This window comes from Neovison vison, chromosome 11, assembly GCF_020171115.1.
Source record: "Neovison vison isolate M4711 chromosome 11, ASM_NN_V1, whole genome shotgun sequence".
In the NCBI taxonomy this organism is placed as follows: Eukaryota; Metazoa; Chordata; class Mammalia; order Carnivora; family Mustelidae; genus Neogale; species Neogale vison.
Window position 1 is genome coordinate 12996558 of NC_058101.1, and position 22463 is coordinate 13019020.

General features: G+C 37.1%; 1 protein-coding gene across 2 annotated transcripts in view; it reads left to right on the top strand.

The window, feature by feature from the left end:
- The window catches only part of LOC122889718 (transmembrane protease serine 11A-like), a 56311-nt gene extending 35326 nt beyond the window's left edge, over window positions 1-20985 (top strand). The window contains exons 4-10 of one of the 2 annotated variants that reach the window (XM_044225085.1): window positions 221-288; window positions 2205-2365; window positions 7044-7082; window positions 8006-8177; window positions 15549-15808; window positions 17431-17573; window positions 19534-20985. In XM_044225085.1, coding sequence (XP_044081020.1) covers window positions 221-288; window positions 2205-2365; window positions 7044-7082; window positions 8006-8177; window positions 15549-15808; window positions 17431-17573; window positions 19534-19695 — 1005 coding nt within the window. In that variant the 3' untranslated portion in view covers window positions 19696-20985. The remainder of the gene's footprint in view (window positions 1-220; window positions 289-2204; window positions 2366-7043; window positions 7083-8005; window positions 8178-15548; window positions 15809-17430; window positions 17574-19533) is intronic. The other variant, XM_044225086.1, reaches the window with a different exon arrangement.
- The last annotated feature ends 1478 nt before the right edge of the window (window positions 20986-22463 follow it).

Sequence of the window (22463 nt, forward strand, 5' to 3'; positions counted from 1 at the left end):
AATTATAACCAAACTCTGAGGGGTTCCAGTGTCTATAATTAAAAAAAAAAAAAAAAAACCTGCCAGTGATTGTTTCACTATGAAAGTTGAGAACCACTGGTTTAAAAGAATATTACTCATGTTAAAATTCTTTTCTATTTTTTTAGCCTTTAATCAGAAGGATATTTTTTATTATAAAATATCTTATTAACACAGAGTTTTTCTCTTGTTGTAATAACAGGTGGATGAGATATTTATAGATTCAGCCTTGAACAAGCATTATATCAAGAACCAAGTAGTCAGACTGACGTATGTATGTTTGGGCAAAGGTGGACTCCCAGCCTGGAGGGACATAGGGCAAAGGAGATGGGAACACTCATATGTTGTTGTGTCTGCCTAAGATTTCTCATGAATGGTATCTCTATACGGTCTGGACATTCAGGGCTGACCACCATTTTCTAAATGCAAAAACTAAGATGCAGGGAAGTTGAGTGATACATTCAAAGTTCCCCAAGTGACAGAAAAAAGATTCAAACCCCATCAACTGATTGTAAGGCCCAGAACTACCAGAACCTGTGCCCTTGGGAAAACCTACCAAGTTGTCTTGAGAGATGTATCAGTTCAAAAATAAGAAGGCAAAATTTCACTGCAGAATGGAATTATAAGTTTTACCTGTAATGAAGTCCCAGGAGCCATACCCAAACAAAAAATATTCCTGTTTTAACAGATTTTCTGTTTGTTATGGTAAAGGGAGAAGGTTCATATCAGTTGCAGAAATTACTCAGAGGTTTCAACTGTGTTATTTGGAAAGCATGTAGCAGAACATAAATACATAATAGGTGCAAACCTATGAGCCTATAAGACTCATCCTCTTAAAAAATGAATATATTCAGACAGATTTATATAAAGGAAATAATATTTTTTCTGACTACAGATTAATGTCTTATTAGATTACTTATTCCAAGTTCCTTACACCTTTACTAAATAACTAGTGACCTCCAGAATCTAATTTACCTAATTTATCTAATTTATCTAATTATCTAATTTATAGTATAAATTAGATAAATTCTACAATGTTTAGGAGATAAAAAGCACATATTTGCTGAAACGCTCTAGATTTCGTATCATTTCTTTTCAAATTCTGATTTGCCATCACATTCTAGAAACATTATGATAGTCTTGTGAACTCTGAAATTTATAGTCATTATAACTTGTGAGTTTCTCTGTGGACCTAGAGAAATTCTACCTCATAAAAAATGTTTTCCTTCTGTCTAAAGAGGGAAAATTAACTTGGTCTTACATTTGCCAATATGTCATAAAATTCTGATTATTTGTATCTTCACATTCTGGAGCCTAAATGGACAACAATATATAAAAGTGCCTCAGAATCAATACGATTTCCTGTTTTTAGTTAAAGGATTCAGGAGAATTAGGCCTGTAGTGCTTTTCAGAGCTTGGGTCCTTTGAAGTGTAAAAATAAGTGACAAAGCATATCAGTACGTAGATTTAATTTTTAAAGGCCTTTAATTGTTTGGTTTTCCCAATTTAAAAAGGAAAAACTGAATATTACAGGTAGAGAGACTTGAACTTGTATATATAAAAAAAGTTCAAAGAACTGCACATGTTTAATCTGGAGAAGACTCGGGAACCAGGAATGTCACTGTCTTCATATATTTTATGTGGGAAAGGAACTTGATGTTTTATATATGTCCCAGCTGGTAGACCTAATCCTAATGTAGTGGAAGATATAAAGAGACACATTTCAACTCAAAATTAAGAATTCTCTTAAAATCAGAGCTGATCAAAGAGAAACAGCCTTTGGAAGGAAGTAAATTTCCCATCATTTTAATTACTGCCGGGGGGGGTTAGAGGGCCATGTGTGCTTAAAGGTGATGTAGGTATCAGCTGGCCAAAGAGACCACTAAAGTTTCTTCTGATCCTTAGACTTTACAATTTGGATGAAATTTTTTTGAGATCTGAATCTTACCCAACTACTATAACAAGCCTTCAAATTAATGGGGAAATTTTACTCAAAATATGATGGAAACTTGAAGAGGGGACATATAAAATGATCTTGAGTCAGTGACATAGAGATGAATGTCAATGTAAGAAGATTAGTTCTCAACACTTAGCAATTAAGGCATAATCCAGGGGTGTTAAACCCAGGAAAGAGTGTAAGACCCAGTGTATTCCTTGAATAAACATCTTTCTCTTGTACGTTGCAGTCCAGAGGAAGATGGTGTGAAAGCAGACATCGTTATGGTGTTTCAGTTCCCCTCTACTGAGCAAAGGGCCTTAATAAAGGAGAAAATCCTTAGCATCTTAAATCAGAAGATAAGGAACACAAGAGCCGTACCCATGAGTGTGTCTTCAGTTCAAGTTAATGGTAAGTAGGTAACTCTTTTTGGGGGGTGTGACGTTTTCTACTCGTTCTATTTTATGTCTTATCTTAAACTTAGTTACCATTAACTTCCATTCCAAATAACAGCTAGAATTTAGATGGGAAAAGTTTTTTTCAAGTTAAAAAAATGGCATTTCAAGGTTTTCTGTTTTTCTGATAAATGCAAGTCTGAAGTTAGTTGTCAAGTGGTTTTTCCTGTAGGTATTGACCGGCAGTCATCCTTAAAAAAAGGCAAGCCTTACCACTAATAGAGAATTAATCTGATTCAGCCACTGCCTCCATGACTAAGGTAGGGAAAACACCAAGCATTTAGCAACAACTATTTTCCAGGACGTGACCTTCCTAAAACATAAACTCATGTGTTGCCTTTTAAAAATATGGATGGTTTCTGTATATAGTGAAATTATGACGTTTCTCTTAACTTCTCCTCCTGTGGGCATTTGGGAAAATGATAAACCACTAAAGCCACCTTAAAAGTGATGTTTTAAAAATCTCTGAGCTACAGAAACAAACTGAGGGTTACTGGAGGGGAGCGGGTGGGAGGGATGGGGTGGCGGGTGTTGGACACTTGGGAGGGTGTACCCTATGCTGAGAAAAAATAATAAAATAAAAATTTTTTAAAATCACAAACCATTATGCCATTATCATTACTCTGAAAAGGCAAACCAATCTTTATCAAGTCCCTTTTCTACACTCTTCACATGCAGCATCTAATTTCTATATTCTTAGGAAGTAGGCAAATTCACCTTTATCAATATGAAAGAGAAACAAAAAATTAAGGACACTAATAAATAAAAGGATGTAAGATTCAAATCTAGATCTCTAATTTCTTGAGAGGCTTTATATAAAAAAGTGCTCTGGGTCAAACACGTCTTAGAAATTCTGTCTATGATATTCATCTCTTATATTAGCATATTAAAGGCTCTGCGGCTAGACACAAACCTGTTTACCCTTGTGCATTAAGCTACTTCTGCAATACTTACTTCCGGCACACAAGTGCAGATTTCTCCTACAAATTCCAATGGATACCAGACGTAAGAGAGTTTCAGGGTAAGTAATTAATATCAGAGGTGAAACAGGATGCCCTACCCTTGGAAGGGTCTGGCTGACTCCTCAAGAGGAAACCTGACCAGGAAGTGAAAATCTGAGGGAATGGGATGGGCGTGAGTTTGCTGGTGAAGAGTCAGCTACTCCGGGAATAAAGCTGGGGACCTCTCCCAACCCAGGAGGGAAGAACCTGTCAAGGGCTTAATCCACCTTGTTAAGTGGGGAAACAAATGAGTCGAGGTTGTGAAATAGTGGCAATTCTGATAAAGTATAGGACGTGTTGTGTGTGACTTCCAATAACCAGTTAATTTGCCAGAAATTTAAAAGCCTGAGCTATCTGAAACCAGCAATGAAGCACAAAATGGCTATCCGTTGCCTGGCCTTTTTGTTTTCGACAGGCTCAGTTTATGTAATACACTTTAATCTTAATGACTAGTAGCTTAAAAGGCAGGATGTTGTTGGAGAACCTGATTTGAAAGTTGACCCCACCGAGTCACTTTAAGACCACCCAAGTAATTGGCCCATGACTTTACCTCTGTTCTCTCATCCATAAAAATTGCAATTATTCTTCCTGTAATCATGTATATGAGGATGTATAAGAAAATAGAAAATGTGAAACATATAGGCCATTACTACTTAGAAAGCTAGTAAATTCTACACGTGCTTTGGAAACCTGAAAGCATAATGTAAGTGACTGGTAGTAGAAAAAGCTGCAACCTTGAAAGTTTCCAAATTTCCAAATGTAAAAAGAGGAGTGTTTACTAACATTTAGGAAAACCCACTTAGTGAAAAGCTCAGCAGAATCCTCAAGGCAAAATCACAGCTCTCCAGGAACACTCAATCTGGGCGGTTCCCAATGAGTGGGAAACTGTTGAAATTCTAGACCAAGTCTAGAAATAACCCTGCAGCCCAAGATTATCTGTTATTTGTCAAGAATCTGTGGGTTGGTTTGGTTTGGTTTTGTTGTTTTCTGGGGTTTCTTTTGAAAAACAAACACTGCGTGGTATGGATCCTTCCACGGATGCAGTGTGTCAAAGGGAAGCTAAAATCGGCTCCTTTGCATTGCAAACACTGATGGGGTCCGTGATCAAAGGATCTAGACTGATATAAAGCGAAGGTCAAGCAAAGCTTGATTTCATACCAGAACGGAGAATCAAACCAACCACAGGGGGCGTCTCCTACGGAGAGAGCGACGCCCCCCCTTTGCTTTTATAGAGCAAAGGCCATGTGATTGAGCCTGGCCAATGAGATTGTAACACACAGAGAAAGTTGCATAGTCATGCTAGGTCACACACGGGTGGCCAACTGAATTACAATTTACCCTATAGTAGCTGTTTGAACTAGCCTATCACTTTGGTGAGTATTGGCACCCCAAAGGTGGGGTTTATATTCTTTGGTGGTTAGGGAGATAGTATGTGCGCTTTACTGTTGGACGCCTCCACCTGGCCTGACTTGTCCTTGCATCTGGGCTCTGTTATCTCAGCCTGACCTGACCTGTCCTTATATCTGGGCTCTTTTATCAGGGACTGGTCAGCCATATTTTACTGGTTTCCCAGACTTGTTTCTAAGTAAGTTCCTCTGGGAGGCAAGGTCAATTTAAGTTCACTGCATAAACAACAAAATGGCTGTTTACCAAGATGGGGTCGCTCTGGCTAAGTAGGCCCTTACAACACCATGGCTGTGAAAGAGCAGGTCACTGCCTACGTTTGGTTCATGTGTGCTCCAGTTCCCCTCATGGTCCTCGTAGCATGCAGACCCCTGAATACTAACTCAATTACTCTCAACTCAGAAGTATGTTAGAGGCTCATTTTCACGGCTTAGGTGTTAATGTTCATTTCACTCCTTCACATGAAAAGTAAAATAATTTGGTAAAAATTAGATATCAACAGCTAGTTACTTGCATGGGGATATCTTAACTCTAAGTGTAATCATTCTCCCTAAAAATTCACTCCTCAAAAATCCAATTACACTCACAACCATTTCAAACAACCTGGTACCCTTCCTGGAAAGGGGAAATTTGCGTCTTGCTCAAACTAAGATGAAGCTTTAAGGAAGAAGTTTAACATCATACTACTTTCATTTTAATCCATTACTAACTAATGTAGGAAATACTAAATTATGTTTTAAAAAAATGAAACAAGAAATTTGTTTCTTGTTTCTTGTCAAACTACATTTGACAGAAAATTGAGTTCTTCTATAGAGTAAATACCGAGAATCTGTCCTGAGCAATTGATTTTTTATCATATAATGACTTGGGCATGAATGTAAGGGTATTATTTTTTTTAGAGATTTTATTTATTTATTTGAGAGAGAGAGAGAGCACAAGTAAGCAGAGCAGCAGGCAGAGAGAGAGGGAGAAGCAGGCTCTTCACTGAGCAGGGAGTCCAATGTGGGGCTCGATCCCAGGACCCTGGAATCACATGACCTGAGCAGAAGTCAGCCTCTTAACCCACTGAGCCACCCAGGCACCCATGTAAGGGTATTCTTGAATTGAATACTTTCAAAATTCCTGCTTCACAGAATTCATCCTTACTAGTTTTCCAAGTTGGATTTATAGAAGGTGAGTAGAAAGAAACGTTCTCATTTTGCACAATGTAAAGTTAGAGACGGTATGAGTCTGAAAAACATGGCACTGGTCAAAATAAGTAAAACAGTTTATCCTCATTCTTCTCAGTAAGGTTTTTTATCTTGAAAATCAACACAATTTTCAAATAACCTTCCATCAATTTAAGTTGAAATGTTCATGTGTCCTTTGTCAGATTCTTTTTTATTTTTTTTAATTTTATTTATTTATTTGACACACAGAGAGAGAAAGAGAGCACAACAGGGGAAGCAGGAGGCAGAGGGAGAAGCAGGCTCACAGACCAGGAAGCCCAATGCAGGCCTCAATTCCAGGTCCCTGGGATCATGACCTGAGCCGAAGGCAGACACTCAACGACTGAGCCACCCAGGCGTCCCAATCCTTTGTTAGATTCTTAACTTTGTTGGAAATTGAGAAAATTTGACTTTAGATTCTGTCCAATAATTGGTCTTTACCAATATTCAGCAGATATTGGATAAGACTACATAGTCGTTTATTCTTCAGAAAACATCATTTTGACAATTTCATAATTGTTTTAGAAGTATTTTAAATATAGTTTATATGGGTGGTTTCAAAGATTTTTTTTCCATTCCTAAACCCTTTGACTAAAGAAAGGCTCACATGAATTCTTCAACAGAAGAGATAAAAGCAGAGCTGCTCTGACTGAGGCTGGGTTTGAGCCTGGAGACCCCATCTACTTGCTCCCTCTTTCCCCGTTTTCTCTAACTCCTGAAGTGAAATCCAAAGAGGCTATATCCTGCCCATTAGGAAATCCCTGTTCTGTATTAATACAAACCATTTGTGGGTTCAATCATCCACTATTTGTGTCTTAATCATCTACAGCTTGAGGATTTTTCCACCTACCCAGAGGTTGCCTATGAATCTCTATAAAAATTGTATACATATCTAGTTATTGGGCTGCCATTCTCCTGATTACATGCTCGATTGTCCAGAGTTCATATATAGTCAATATCCTCTGAAAGACCAACTAAGACCATATCACATTATCAATCTATATTCCATTTTGTTTTTCAGCAATGAGCTCATCAACAGGGAAGCTAACTGTCCAAGCATGTAAGTCTAGTTAGCTTCTAAAAACAAATTCCATTTCCACATCAAAAAGGACAATGTCTTCAAGTATTACCTCCTAATTTCCCATCCATGTTACACGTTCTCTTTGGAAGAGAGTAACAACTGGACAACAGATGGAAATACGTTTTTCTAACTCTGAAACTGATCTTTTTCATCATGTTCAAGAAAAACATTTCACATGGTGGGAATTTGGGCATAATTTAAATAAATTATGCATTTCTGCCTTGGAATAAATGGACTTGTTTTTCTAATTTTAGAAATGCTATGAAATGTTCTTTCTGCTGAGAAATAAAATTAAAGAAAGCAATAAATGGGGAGGAAATAGACCATATTATCTATGACTGAGCTATAAAATGTGCTTAGTACATTCATTTTCATGGTTAACAGCAGCTCCATCCACTCACTCCATTTCACTGTGGCCTAAATTTTGAAAGATTTTATCAAAGTGGTGATGAATTTGAACAAAGGTATTCATGTATTTGCCTTAGGAACTAGTCATACAGAAAAATATATGGGAGAAGGAGTTCCAACAAATGGGCAATTACTTGTCTGGGGAGCTCTTCTGGTGAAAATTTCAGGTCAAAGTAACACACTGGGTCTTCTGAAACTGAGAAGCAATAGTCTTCGTAGGAGTTTCCAGGACATCTAAAGTTCTCAGGACACCTACTTTGTGATATATCAACCCTTTGTAGTTTAACATAGCTTTAGTAAGCAATATATATCCACAAATAAATACAGGGATGAGCAAAACATCAACATATCAGGGAACAAAGAGGATAGATATTCATATTGTATATGTTTATATAACGATAAATGTCAATACTAGATTAGTGCTCTCTCTTAGGTACCCTGAACCAAAGACTATAGACACATTTCTTATGACTTAATGATCTTATCTCTTACAGGCTGTGGTAAACGAGTTGTTCCATTAATAGTCAACAGAATAATGTCTGGAGACATCGCAGCCAAGGCTGCCTGGCCTTGGCAAGCTTCCCTTCAACGTAATAACGTACATCAGTGTGGGGCCACCCTGGTCAGTAATACGTGGCTCATCACAGCAGCGCACTGCTTTACGAAGTAAGTTATTGAATCTAAGTTGGCCTCCACTACTGTTAAAAACTGAGTTTTATTATGTTCTGAGTAATAACCAATACCCCCAAATATTACTGACGTAAGTGAAAAAGTTTTCTTTCTGGTTCTTTTCCAATATAATGTTACAGTTGTATACTTCTTTGCAACATTAGTGGGGGTAGTAGTATTTATCTTAGCACTCATTGGTCATGGCCTCACAGGTCTTGGGAAGGGGTGTTGGAGTATAGTTTACACAGATGTTACATTAGTTTCGGGTGTATAACATGGTGATTCAGCTTCTCTCTGCGTTACGCTGTGCTCACCAAACGTGTAACTGCCATCCATCACCATCCAACACTAGTACAGCATCACTGACTCTATTTCCCATGCTGTGCCTTTTATTCCTCGGAGTCATTCATTCTACATTTTTCTCACCCCTCAACCTTCCCCTCCTCCAGCAACCTGAATCAGTTTGTTCTCCGTCTTTATAGGTCTGATTCTACCTGTTCATTCCTTTTTTTTTTTTCAGGTTCCACACATAAGTGAAATAATATGGCATTTGTCTTTCTCGGTCTGAATTATTTATTATTAGCACCTTAGAACCTCTAGGTTCATCCATGCTGTTGCAAATAGCATGATCTCCTCCTTTCGTATGGCTGTGTAATATTCCTGTGTGTGTGTGTGTCTACACCTCACATCTTCCTTATCTATTTGTTTATCAATGGATACTTAAGTAACTTCCATATTTGGGCCATTGTAAATAATGCTGCATTAAAACATAAGGGTGCATATAACATTTTTTGGCTTTTTTTCTTTTTTTAGTTTTTATTTAAATTCCAGTTAACATACAGTGTAATATTAGCTTCAACTGTACAATTTAGTGCTTCAACACTTACATACAACACCCAGGGCTCACCATAACAACTGTACCCCTTAATCCCCCCCACCTACTTAACCCATCCTTCCACTCACCACCCCTCTGGTAACCAACAGTTTATCCTCTATAGTTAAGAGTCTGTTTCTTTGTTTGCCTCTCCTTTGTTCCCCTATGCTCTTTGGTTTGTTTCCTAAATTCCACATATGAGTGAAACCATATACTATTTGTCCTTCTCTGACTTACTTCACTTAGCATAATGCTCTAGCTCCATCCATGTCATTGCAAATGGTTAAGATTTCATTCTTTTTTATGGCTAAGTAATATCCCATTGCATGTATATATACCATATCTTATTTATCCATTCATAATGGACATTTGGTCTGTTTCCATAATTTGGCTATTGTAAATAATGCTGCTATAAACATGCATCCCTTCGAATTAGTATTTTTGTATTCCTTGGGTAAATACCTAGTAGTGTGGTTGTTAGATAATAGGGTGGTTCTACTTTCAAGTTTTTGAGGAGTCTTCATACTGTTTTCCAGAGCGGCTGCACCAGTTTGCATTCCCACCATCAGTGTAAGGGGGTTTCCCTTTTCTCCATATCCTTGCCAACACCTGTTGTTTCTTACATTATTGACTGTAGGTATTCTGACAAGTGTGCGGTGATGTCTCATTATAGCTTTGATTTAGAGTGCATGTATCTTTTTGAATTAGTGTATTTTGTTTTCTTTGAATAAATACCCAGTAGTGGTATTACTGTGTCATATGGTAATTCTATTTTAATTTGTGAGGAACCTCTATATTGTTTTTCACAATAACTGTACCACTTTACATTCTCACCAACGGTGCTCAAGAGTTCCTTTTTCTCCACATCCTGGCCAACACATTTTTCTTATCTTTCTAATTTTAGTCATTCTGATAGGTTTAAGGTGATGTCTCATTTGGGGTTTTTTATTCTTTTTTTAAATTTCATCTTGTTTTATTTCTTTTCAGTGTTCCAGAATTCATTGTTTATGCACCACACCCAGCGCTCCATGCAATATGTGCCCTCCTTAATACCCACCACCAGCCTCACCCCACCCCCTACCCCCTCCTCTCCAAAACCCTCAGTTTGTTTCTGAGTCCACAGTCTCTCGTGCTTTGTCTCCCTCTCTAGTTTCCTCCAACTCACTTCTCCTCTCCATCTCCCAATGTCCTCCATGTTATTCCTTACGCTCCTCAAGTAAGTGAAACCATATGATAACTGATTCTCTCTGCTTGACTTATTTCACTCAGCATAATCTCTTCCAGTCTCATCCACATTGATACAAAAGTTGGGTATTCATCCTTTCTGATGGAGGCATAATACTGCATTGTATATATGGACAATACACAAAGATAAACTCATTTGATTTGCATTTCTCTGATGACCAGTGATGTTGAGCATCTTTTCATGTGTCTGTTGGCCATCTTTAGGTTTTCTTTGGGTAAATATCTATTTGGGCCCTCTATCCATTTTTCAGTTAGAACATTTGTTTTGGGGGTTTGGTTGTTGTTGTTGTTGTTTTGGTGTTGAGTTGTATAAATTCCTTTTATATTTTGAATATAAACCCATTATCAGATATATCATTTGCAAATATATTCTTTCACTCAGTAGGTTTCCTTCCTTTTTGTTTCGTTGATGATTTCCTTCACTGTGCAAAAGATCCCACTTAGCCAAAGCAATCTTAGGAAAAAATAGGGCTATAGGAATCACAATCCCAGTTTTCAAGGTAGACTACAAAGTTGTACTCAAGACAATATGACATTGGCACAAAAATAGACACGCAAGTCAATAGAGCAGAATAAAGGTCCCAGAAATAAACCCACCATTATATGGTCAATTAATCTGTGACAAAGGAGACAAGAATATACAAGGGGAAAACACAGTCTCTTCAACAAATGGTGTTGGGAAAACTGGACAGCTACATGCAAAAAAATGAAGCTGTACCACCATCTTATAACATACACAAAAGTAAACTCAAAGTGGATTAAAGACCTACATGTGAGACCTGAAACTATAAAATTCCTAGAAGAAAACAGGCAACAATCTCTTTGACATAAGCTGTGGAAACATTTTTCTAGACATATTTCCTTGGGTAGGGGAAACAAAAGCAAAATTAAACTATACCAAAACTACACTACCATTTTGGGACTACCCCAAAATAAAAAGCTTTTGTGTGGTGAAGGAAGACATTAACAAAATAAAACAAAAGACAGCTTACCAAATGGGAAAAGATATTTGCAAATAAAATTCTGACTTATGATACCATAGTAAATTCTGCCTGCCTGAGTCCAAATCTGTATAGAGACTTAGATTCTTAAAGTTTGAAAGACATCAGAGCTCAATAGGACAATATGTTAGAATGCACAGAAATCCCTTAAGCAGATACCTAGTTTGTCCTTGAATATCCCAAAGGATTGGAGGGCTTACTCTCTCCAAAGTTTGCCAGTTTTGTGATAGATGGTTCTACTTGTGCAAATATCTTTATAAAGCTGAACGCCAAATCTGCAACCTAATAACTTCCACCATTGATATTTGTTCTTTGATCAGAGCAGCAAGGATCAAATTTCTTTCTTTTCACCATAGAACCATGCAAAGAAAAATTTCCTTATTTTCTCTTTTTCAAGCCAAACAATATAAAATGAGTGAAAATCTCCAAACCGTATGTGAAAATAAATATCACCACTTTATTTCACAGCATCAGCTTCAGATGCCCTACAATCTTGGTTCTTCTCCTATATGTTCTTGATTTTGTCAGTGTCTGCCTTAAAATACACTTCTCAAAATAGATAATATGATCAATGTCATAGTGACAAAGTAAAATGGGAAGGCTTCTGAAAACATAAACAATATAAATTGAATGTGATCGTAATAGGTAGCTCAAAAACTAAACAATTCTCACTAAAGGATCATGATTAACAATTGTTATTAAAATGCTGAGGATGTTTTTTATGGCCCACCAAAGACCTTAATCCTGCACCCTGTCCTAGACAGTGTATTTTCTAGGCTTGGCAGATGATGTGGAAGTTATAATCAACAAAGTAGCTGATGACAGATGCTGGAAAGGATGACAAATGTTTGGGTAAGAAAAACAGAAATTTCAAAAAGACATTAATTATATTAGAGTAATAAGCAAGAACTAAATGATTAATTTTAGTTGGTATAAATGTAAGACTCTAAATAGGTCCAAAAAAATCCAAGTGTATCAGTACCAAAATCATATTTGTGTTTTAACATGTGAAAATTATTTAGAAATTTGAGTCAGAAAAAAACATGCTATGAGTCAGTTGTTCACAAAACTACATGGTGATTTAAATTGTATTAAGAGAACTACAGATTCCAAAATAAAGAAGACTCTTCGTTGGTCAAGTCCTGACTAGTATAGTGAATTCTGTCCTGGAAAGCAGACTTAAAAGAAAACATAGTGAAATGAAATACTCTTCGAGTATAGAGTGTTGGATGATAAAGAAAGGTGATAGTATAACCATATAACCTTGCCATGTAAACCCTATGTCTGAGACGCTTTCCTGTAGAACAGAATTCAGTTATCAAGGAAGAACTTGTCAACAGTTAGAGCTGCTCAGACATGCGAGGTATCCCAAGGTGAAGAAAGAGGTGGGAAAGGAGAGGCCCCCACCTGCAGGATTCAAGCAAAAAGAATTGCTACTGGAGCGTGTGTGCTTACAACAGCAACTATTAACCATTTATTAAGCTCCCATGTGCTACAAATTTTTAGTTAGATGCTTAAGATCTGTTTTATATAATTCTTACACTTGCCTCATTAAGGAAACCCTGCTTGATAAGCCCTTTTACAATGAGGGAAATAAGGAAAGTTAAGTTGAGGTGCCTGGGTGGCTCAGTCAGTTAAGCATCAACTCTTGATTTGGGCTCAGGTCACGATCTCAGAGTTGTGAGATCAAGCCCCAGCAATTGGGCTCCATGCCCAGCACTTAAGGTTCTCTCTCTCCTTCTCTCCCTGTGCCCCTCGCCCTGATCACACACATTTTCTCTCTCTCATTAAAATGAATAAATTAAAAAAAATAAATAAAGTTAAGTAACTTGCCCAAAGTCACAATTGTTAGGGAATGGTGGAACCGAACCTAGGCATATATGTCTGCCTCATGAAAAGTCCCATCTTTCAAGCACTGGATCAGTGAAAAGACCAAATGACTTTTTATGGCCTTCCCTACTCTGAGATTATTTCATATCATTGCAGTCTTATATGAAATTAACACTTTAAGAACTCTTATCACATGATTGATTTTCAAGCTAATAATCAACAAAATTCCCAGATCCTTTTTACAGGGATGGTTTCCAGATAGGAGTCCCACTTTGATTTCTTACATTTTAGATGGGGATCCAAATTACTGGTTTATACTTATCACCATTAAATTGTATCTTTTTTTATTTGGGCCTGGATTAAGAATTTAGAAAGTTTATCTGTAATCTTCACTTAGTATTTCTCATGTCAGAGGTTTATTTCGGGCTCATTATCTACAAACATAACAAATACAAGCTGTATTAAATGGTATCAGGGCATCATTGGAAAGTTCTAGAATGATTGTTTCCATTTGAATAAATAGTATTCAAGGTCGGTCCTTTGCATTCCCAAGTTCAAAATACTTGATTTATGTTAAGTGTATCTAGGCATAATTGAGAGAGAAAACTTACATCATAAAACTCACAAAAGACTGAATTTTTTTTAAAATGTCATATTTATACAACATGAATAATTGTGTTCACAAACAATTTTTTTTTTTTAAGTGAGAAAGCATGAGCAGAGAGGGAGCAGAGAGAGAATTTTAAGCAGGCTCCATGCTTAGGGCAGAGCCAAACATGGGGCTTGATCTCACAACCCCAAGATCATGACCTGAGCCCAAATCAAGAGTTCCACACTTATCTGACTGAGCCACCCATGTGCTCCCCACAATCCAATTTTTATTTAGTTTTTCTCATTAAAGTATTTTTGCACATAAAAATTACATATAAAAACACAACTTAAATTTTAAGTTGCCTTAGAGAAAAAAATAATAATCCCAACACAATTACAGCTTTCAAATTGGACTTAAACCCCATGATATATGCTTATATGCTTCTTTCTATGACTAACACTACCTATTAAGAAGTAATTTGGTCAAGAAACAAGTATCTCTATGGGCAATATCTCTCTGCTTATCCCTTATGGGTAATGTTAGTTCAATTACTTAGTTAAGAACACTAATCTTGCTACTAATAAATAGATTGTGGTGAGGGACCATGTCTAATAAAGAGAAGAGCCAGAGAGGCAAGAAGACATGATAGTAGGCAAATAATTTAACCCATCTAGAATTTATTTTCCCTAAGTATAAAACAAAGACTTTACTGGATGATCTTTTGTTACTAGACGATCTTTCCAGTCTCCATCCATACCAGATCCACCAGTGGCTCAAGCCCCCAAGTTACAAGTCACTCACATTTGGTCATTTTTCACAAGGCTTCTGACAACTTTTTCCTTGTTAATTCTTGCCCTCCAACAATCTATTCTCCAGAAAGAACTTGTGTATTTTTTTTAATGTACAAGAGACTACATTATTCATGGCTTAAAATCATCCAAGGAATTCCCATAACGCTTGAATGAAATCTAAACTCTTTATTCATGACATGTAAGAAACACGAAAATCTGGTTCCTGCTACCTCGCCAGCTTCATTTCCCACCATTCTTCCCTGGTGTCTTGAACTATAGCCCAGCTGGTATCAGGCCTTGGCAGGCTGGTCTGGAAACTTGTCTCCCTGTCTTCTCACAGCTGGCTCCTCACCAACCATGTCTCAATCTCATCATATTCTCCGGGTGCCTGGGGGGCTCAGTGGGTTAAACCTCTGCCTTCAGCTCAGGTCAGGGTCTCAGGTTCTCTGCTCAGCAGGGAGCCTGCTTCCCCACCCCCCTCACCCCCTACCCCCGCCTCCTCACCTACTTGTGATCTCTCTCTCTGTCAAATAAATAAATAAAATCTAAAAAACAAATAAATAAATAAACATCATATTCTCAGAAGAGAATTATCTACCTACACACACTCCCATATTCTATTCAATTGCTCTATTTTTTATTCATAACTGTGATTACTGCTTGGATTTATTTATCTGTTAATTTGTTTTGTTTTTTTCCTTCACTGGAATCGAATACAGCCAACAGCAGGCACTTTTTCTATCTGGTTCACCACTTTCACCATATAAGGTGAATTTCAATAAATATTTGTTGAAGAGATAAATGAATGGTAGTTTATATGCTTTACAGTTCTGAAATTCATAGTTCTTTTTTGGATCCCAGCTCTAAGATACTGTTTGTACACAGTTTATCTTTTCAAAATAGCAATAGATTAGATTTAAAGGTCAAAGGAAACTATCATTACAACATATATTTTTAAGATGGAGTTTTTTATTAACCTTTATGTAATTATTAGAGTGCAGTTTATATATTCTGTTCATTTCTAACATTTTCCAGTAATGCAAATCCACGTCAATGGACTGTTAGTTTTGGAACGACAATCAACCCTCCATTAGTGAAAAGAAATGTCAGAAGAATTATTGTCCACGAAAGATACCACTTCCCAGCAAGAGAGTACGATATTGCTGCCGTGCAGTTCTCTCCCAGGGTCACCTTTACCGATGACATCCGCCGGGTTTGTCTGCCGGAAGCCTCTGCATCCTTCCAGCCAAATTCCACGGTCTATATCACAGGATTTGGAGCACTCTTCTACGGTGGTCAGTATCTCAGAAAGGACCGCAAGCATTATGTCCAGTTTAGGACAGTGTGACTGAACCTCCATCAATATTATCCTGCCACCCATTTCCACACAGCTTGGCTGGATTTGTTGAGTGCTCTTATTTTGTAAGGGACAGAAACTCAACTCTTATTAAAGTAAAGATAATAATAAAATGGCAAATTTGGCCCTTGTAATTTAGAAGTCAAGAGAGATGCCAGGAGTCTGGTTTCAGACATAGCTGGATTCAGGAGTATGATGTATGCTGTCACTAGATTCTGAATGTCTGAATCTTCCTACTTCTGGCTCTGTTCTCCCCGAGGCTGCCTTCATATGGAGGGATTCTAGCTCCACATAGTATCAAAGGTGGCCAGCAACACTGGGGTCTACATCATCTTCCCCTAGTCGCTGCAGAGGGAAGAACATGTCGTCTTGGCCAGAATCGACGTTAAGTCCTGAAAAGGTCTCTTGTGGCCCTGCTTGTGTCCAGGGGTACTTGAACTGACTGGCGAACTCAAACCCTCACTCCTGTGCCGATACCGAGAAAGGCAGGTGTGTGATAAGCAGGCTGTGAGAATCACAAGGCCTAAGGATGGGCTTCAAGGAAGACATTAATGAAGCAAATATCTCCTCAGCAAAACTAGAGTCTATTTCTACGCGCTGTTTTCGATGCGGTGCCAAGTACTTACCAGGCATGTTGTCATCCTCATGCCACCCTCACTCCAAGACCCCCTCCCTCCATGGCCCACTTTTGTGAGCCTCCCTCAGCCCTTTTCACCTCCTTCTCCTCTTGGTTTGCTCCACTACTCATTTTACCTGCCTTGGGCCCCTTACAGGTTTTCCCGTTGCTCAGCTGCAGTGGCCAGTTGCAGCAAAATCTGCTTCAGAACTACAGAAGTTAATTTAAAAGGGATCAGGGAGAAGAATACTGTGTCGGGGAAGGGAGGGAAAAATGAAACAAGATGAAACCAGAGAGGGAGACAAACCATAAGAGACTCTTAATCTCACAAAACAAACTGAGGATTGCTGGGGTGGGGGGGGTGGGGGGATGGGGTGGCTGGTGATGGACACTGGGGAGGGTGTGTGCAATGGGGAGTGCTGTGAAGTGTGTAAGACTGATGAGTCACACACCTGTGCCCCTGAAACAAATAATACAGTATATGTTAATTCAACAAAAGAATACTGTGTAGAGATAGTCTCTGATAACAAAGATTCCATGATCTTTTCCAAAATGATTTAATTTGATATTAAACTTAAACTTAAACTTCCAATAAATAAAAATGATTTTGTTTGTGAATGTTTTGGGGGCATACTTAGATCCACTCTGGATCATAAAATCCAGTCTAGATACATACATATAACGACATCAAGAGAGTTTGCTCTCTGGGAAATGTTTTTATTCCTAGTATAGGTATTTATAAAATGTGATAAGGATAATAATTATCATTTAAATGTGCCAGAATTTAAAAGGAAATCTGTTCTCTAGAAACTGTTTACATCAACCTCATTCTGTATTGACAATTTTAAGTATGAAATAGATTAGATTAGAAAAAAAGTTCACTCGCTTCATTCTAGCTAAGGATGTTGATTGTGAACACTAAAATGACTTTGTTTTTCCTGAAGGGAAATCCCAAAATAATCTTCGAGAAGCCAAACTGAAAATCATAAGTGATGATGTGTGCAAGCAACCGCATGTATATGGCCGTGATATAAAATTTGGAATGTTTTGTGCTGGATATCTAGAAGGAATGTATGATGCTTGCAGGGTAGGTAGAGAGAGATTATTTTAATATCATTAATTCAAAACACTTCTATCTCTTTCAAGAAATATTCTGTGCTATTTATGTTAGTATCAACATGGACATCTTGTCAGTTCAATTAATTGTTAAATGCAGATTTCACAACACAAATATTTTCAGGTGTTTTATTAAGCAAAATGTTATAAACAGAGTTTCCTTGATGCTATCCAACAAACCAACAAAATTAAATTTTCTTAATACTAGAAGTCCAAAGGTTCATAAAGAAGAGTCCCTTTTCTTAAAGGGCTCATCTAGAAAGGAAATAATCATGAGCGACAAACTATGATGAGATGTTTTAAATGGTATAAGAGATAACAAATACTTTTAGCATGAAGGGAACATGAATGAAGCATGAATTTTTGCAGCAAGTAACAGAGAGATCATAATGAAGGATATAGACCTGAAGGATAAACGGCCCTTACCCAGTTATAGAATAAGAGAAGAGTATTATCTTTCTATATATAGAAAGAGCACAGCAAAAATTATGAGGGTGTGAAATTATAATTCATAGTTGAGGGGACCCCAAGTAATCAGCATAAGGAGGCTGACGGGCCATACTGCTGAGGGAGAAGCTGGATCAGGTCATGTTGGGATCGCCGGGCGCCCTTTCCAGTGCCTTCCTCTGCTGTCCAATAGCTAAGCAGCCTGTATGCTTTCTGACCAAGGTAGAAAGTGTATTTCTTCCTGAAAGCACTTGTTTATAACATGAAATTCTTGAAAATTCCAAGGAGGTGACTCTACATGGTGAAATACCAAAATTGTTTTGATATTAGTGGCAGAAAACTCTGCCCAGAGTCCCACAAATTACACACGTAAACCTCTGTCAGAAAAGAGCAGGGAGTTTTATGGCACATAGGCTGAGCTAGAGCAGAAGCTGGTACATGTCCAGCCTCCGTTGCTGAGAATGTGGAGGGAGGCAGCTAGAATTCAGAGAATGCACAGAGAGTTCCAAACCATGATGCACAAGGAGAAGGTGGTGACAGGAGCCCATTTGTAGACAGCACATGAGAATCTAGGCGAATAGTGATATCAGTGATATACCTCAGGAAAGAGATTGGGCGCCTGGGTGGCTCAGTGGGTTAGGCCGCTGCCTTCGGCTCAGGTCATGATCTCAGGGTCCTGGGATCGAGTCCCGCATCGGGGTCTCTGCTCAGCGGGGAGCCTGCTTCCTCCTCTCTCTCTCTCTCTCTCTCTGCCTACTTGTGATCTCTCTCTGTCAAATAAATAAATAAAATCTTTAAAAAAAAAAAAAAAGAGATGGTCATAAAGAGATTTCACTGAAACGGGAAACAGAGGTAAGATGCCTGCTCCATGACTATGCAAGTCAGTGGTAAGACAAAGTTTTAGCCATAGAAAACTTAGGGAAAATATTGAGAAGGTGACCCAGGAACAGGGTCCAAGACAGGAATACAGTGATTATAACTGAGATTCATGGTGAGGGGTTTAGTCTGTCCAATAAAACTGAGGTCCAAGCACCCTGCTTGGAGTCAGAAAAACCAACACCAGCTAGATAGACTTTCTGTGTTGTGTACTTGAAATTTGCCAGTAGACCTTAGTCATTCTTAAAACACACACACACATACACACACACACATACACACACACACAGTAACTATGTGAAGTGATAAATGTGTTAATTAACTGATTGTGGTAATCATTTCACAAAGTATATGTCTGTTAAATATCATGTTGTACACTTTAAATATACACAATTTTATTTGTCAATTATATGTCTATAAAGCTGAAGAAATTAAAATGTGGAAATTGAAATTTAAGGCTTTTATAACTTTTGAAATCCATGTTTCAATTAATTATTCTATAATTGGTAATCAATACCTATGCTATCGAACAATAACATATGTGGTTCATAAGAATATTTTAAGTAACAAGCTTTATATTTAGCTAATATTCTTTCTTTTATTTTCAGGGTGATTCTGGGGGACCTCTAGTCATAAAGGATCTTAAAGATACCTGGTATCTCATTGGAATTGTGAGCTGGGGAGACAACTGTGGTCAAAAGAACAAACCTGGAGTCTACACAAAAGTGGTTTATTACCGAAACTGGATCACTTCGAAAACGGGCCTCTAATTCACTATAAAAGTTAGATATTGAGTGCTGTGAGCAAGCTATATATGTATGAGAATTTACATATTCAGTGAATGTAGTACAATGAAGTGAGATTAAATGACATTATTTATTATAGAATCACTTCAATTAAGCAATGACTCATAGCCAATTTATAAGGAATTTAAATCCTTATAAATTTGCAAAGTAGTGGATCAGTTTAGCCTGGAAGGGAGAATATAGCAGAAACATTCAGTTCTTTACACATCATGCAAGCTGAAGTATAAAAGAGGTGTAATGCAAATTTTTGAAAATAATCCATGATTTTTAGAATGTCTTTGTCAAAATGGTCCCTGTAAGTGATAAAGTTTTTAGTCTCTTAAAGAGTTCAGGAAAACCTTATATAATTTCTTATCATTTCTCCTGAGCTCACAAATACATTTTTAAATTTTTCCTTGTTATTCCAAGTTTTCCAAAGAGATTTTTCACCATTCACCATAATATATTTTCTACTTATAAACTCTATAGAAGGATCTTTGGGGAAAAAAAGTTACATCTAGGAAACAAAGTATGGTGAAACGTCCCTAATGTCTTAGTGATTTTTTTAAAATACAGACACATAGAGAAAGATAAATACTGATTTACATATCCAGAGAAATCCTGATTAATAAATAAGTATACATAATAACTAGATAATCAAAAATGTATTTTTGGTACAAAAACTGGGGGAAGGTAATGGTAACTTCATGACTCATGAATGGCACAAAAATTTGACATTTCATAGATCCATTTACATGTTTGAACCACCAGGAGGTGGTTCTGTACATTATTGTAAGGTTAAATGCCTTGAAAAAAATTGAGAATTTACTAATATGTTGAATAATCAATGAGCTTCATCTTTCTGCATAAAAAGAAACATTCGTACCTTTGAACGCTGCAGCCAATGATCTCTTAAGGCTTGGGGCAGTAGCCTAACTATTGTAACCATGAAACACTAGTTTAAAAATTTTTTGATAAATATAAATTTTAGGACCTACCCCATAGAACACATGAACAAAGTGATCTGAAAAAACAAACGTACCCCCAAAGCATCTCATGAAGACATTAGGAGGGTCGGGCTTGTGGAAACAGTTACTCTGTGACAACGTCAGCTAAAAATCAGGTTTATGAGCAGGGTGTCTTTTATTCATATAGGCCTAATAGAAGCCAAACCACTGAAAAATTGAGTTACTTGAATACAATGTCTCCTCATGGGCTATCAATAAGGCATGAAAATAATATTGCAATAATTTAAAAGACACTAACAAATTATACACACACACACACACACACACACACCACAGATCCATAACCTAAACTCACAGAGTTTTAAAGCTTAGGAAAGTCTGCAAAACATGCAGGCCAACACACCTATGGTTCAGATAGCTGAAGCCATAAATGACTTGGTGAACCTATATGTAGTTTGTATCCCTAGCGGGCCTGGAACAACCCCAGTACCAATTTCACATGCCCTTTCCCTTACAAAATTCCTTTCTGATCACCTATATTTATTAAATAGTTCTATAAGAATTTCAGTGACTTCTATTGAATCTATTTTAAATTAGAAAACTCTTAGGTTAAGAATTTTGAATGATGTGATTTACTTGGGCAGCTGGCTGCCTGTTCTTTAAACTCACTTCAAGATAAAGTTGTTTCTTCACATAAAAATATACATAGCCTTTTAAATTAGTTGATATTATGGTGGTAACATATAATTCTGCTTTTAATGTCAAGATTCAAAAAATGATCCTAGAGTTACAAACTTTATATTGCTAAACTGTTACATGTACCATTTCATTCTGGTTCACATATAAGCAAGTACTGATACATCATTTTAAATCTAATAATAAAGTTGATGAACGGAGCATTCTACAAATAATATCACTGAGCCTGTGTTATACCAAATCTTAGCATGAATCTTACAACTGCTGTTAGGAATTGCATTTCTTTTAATTAACTATTTTAGGTCATTTTGGTTATTGTGATAACCAAAAGTATCTCCACACATTGATAAATGTCCTCTGTTGAGAACTATTGTTCTGAAAGCATTTGATCGTGTTTAGAAAGGCAAGAGATGAGAAATGCAAGCCACTGGGGTGGCTCAGTTGGTTAAGTGTCCTACTCTTAGTCTTGAGATTCTCTCTCTCTGCTTTCCCCCATTCTCTCTCTCTCTCTCCCTCTCTAAAATAAATGAATAAATAAAATATCCAAAAAAAAAAAAAAAAAAAGGCAAGCAAGAGATACCTCAAAGTTATGACACTGATTATTCAATACTTATGGTCTCCTGATCAAACTGACATTTCTAAAATAAGTAGCAGAATAAGACAGTGGCTATTTCAAATACAGACTGATCCCCCTATACACAGTGTGCTTGAAGGATTTCTCCCATACCCTTGCCTAAAGTAGGTATAGTATATTCGTGTATTGCCATTAACCATTACTATGAAGGTAAGTTTTTATAAATACACCCTCTAGTAAAGTTTCTCTATCTGGTCCGCAATCCACAATAGAAAATGTATTTCACAAGCTCCATAAAAACATAACAAAGTACATATATATTAAAATATTAAAAACTGAAACAGAAGTTTCATAAAATAATACTTACCCTACTGAGTGCAGTAAAATCCAATATTTTCTATTCTATTCTATTTCAGTTTTTTATAATGCTTGCCCCACCAAGTAAATTAATTTCAAAACCTAATGGGCCATGACTTGCAGTGCCTATAGAACATTCTAGAATAATAACCCACAAT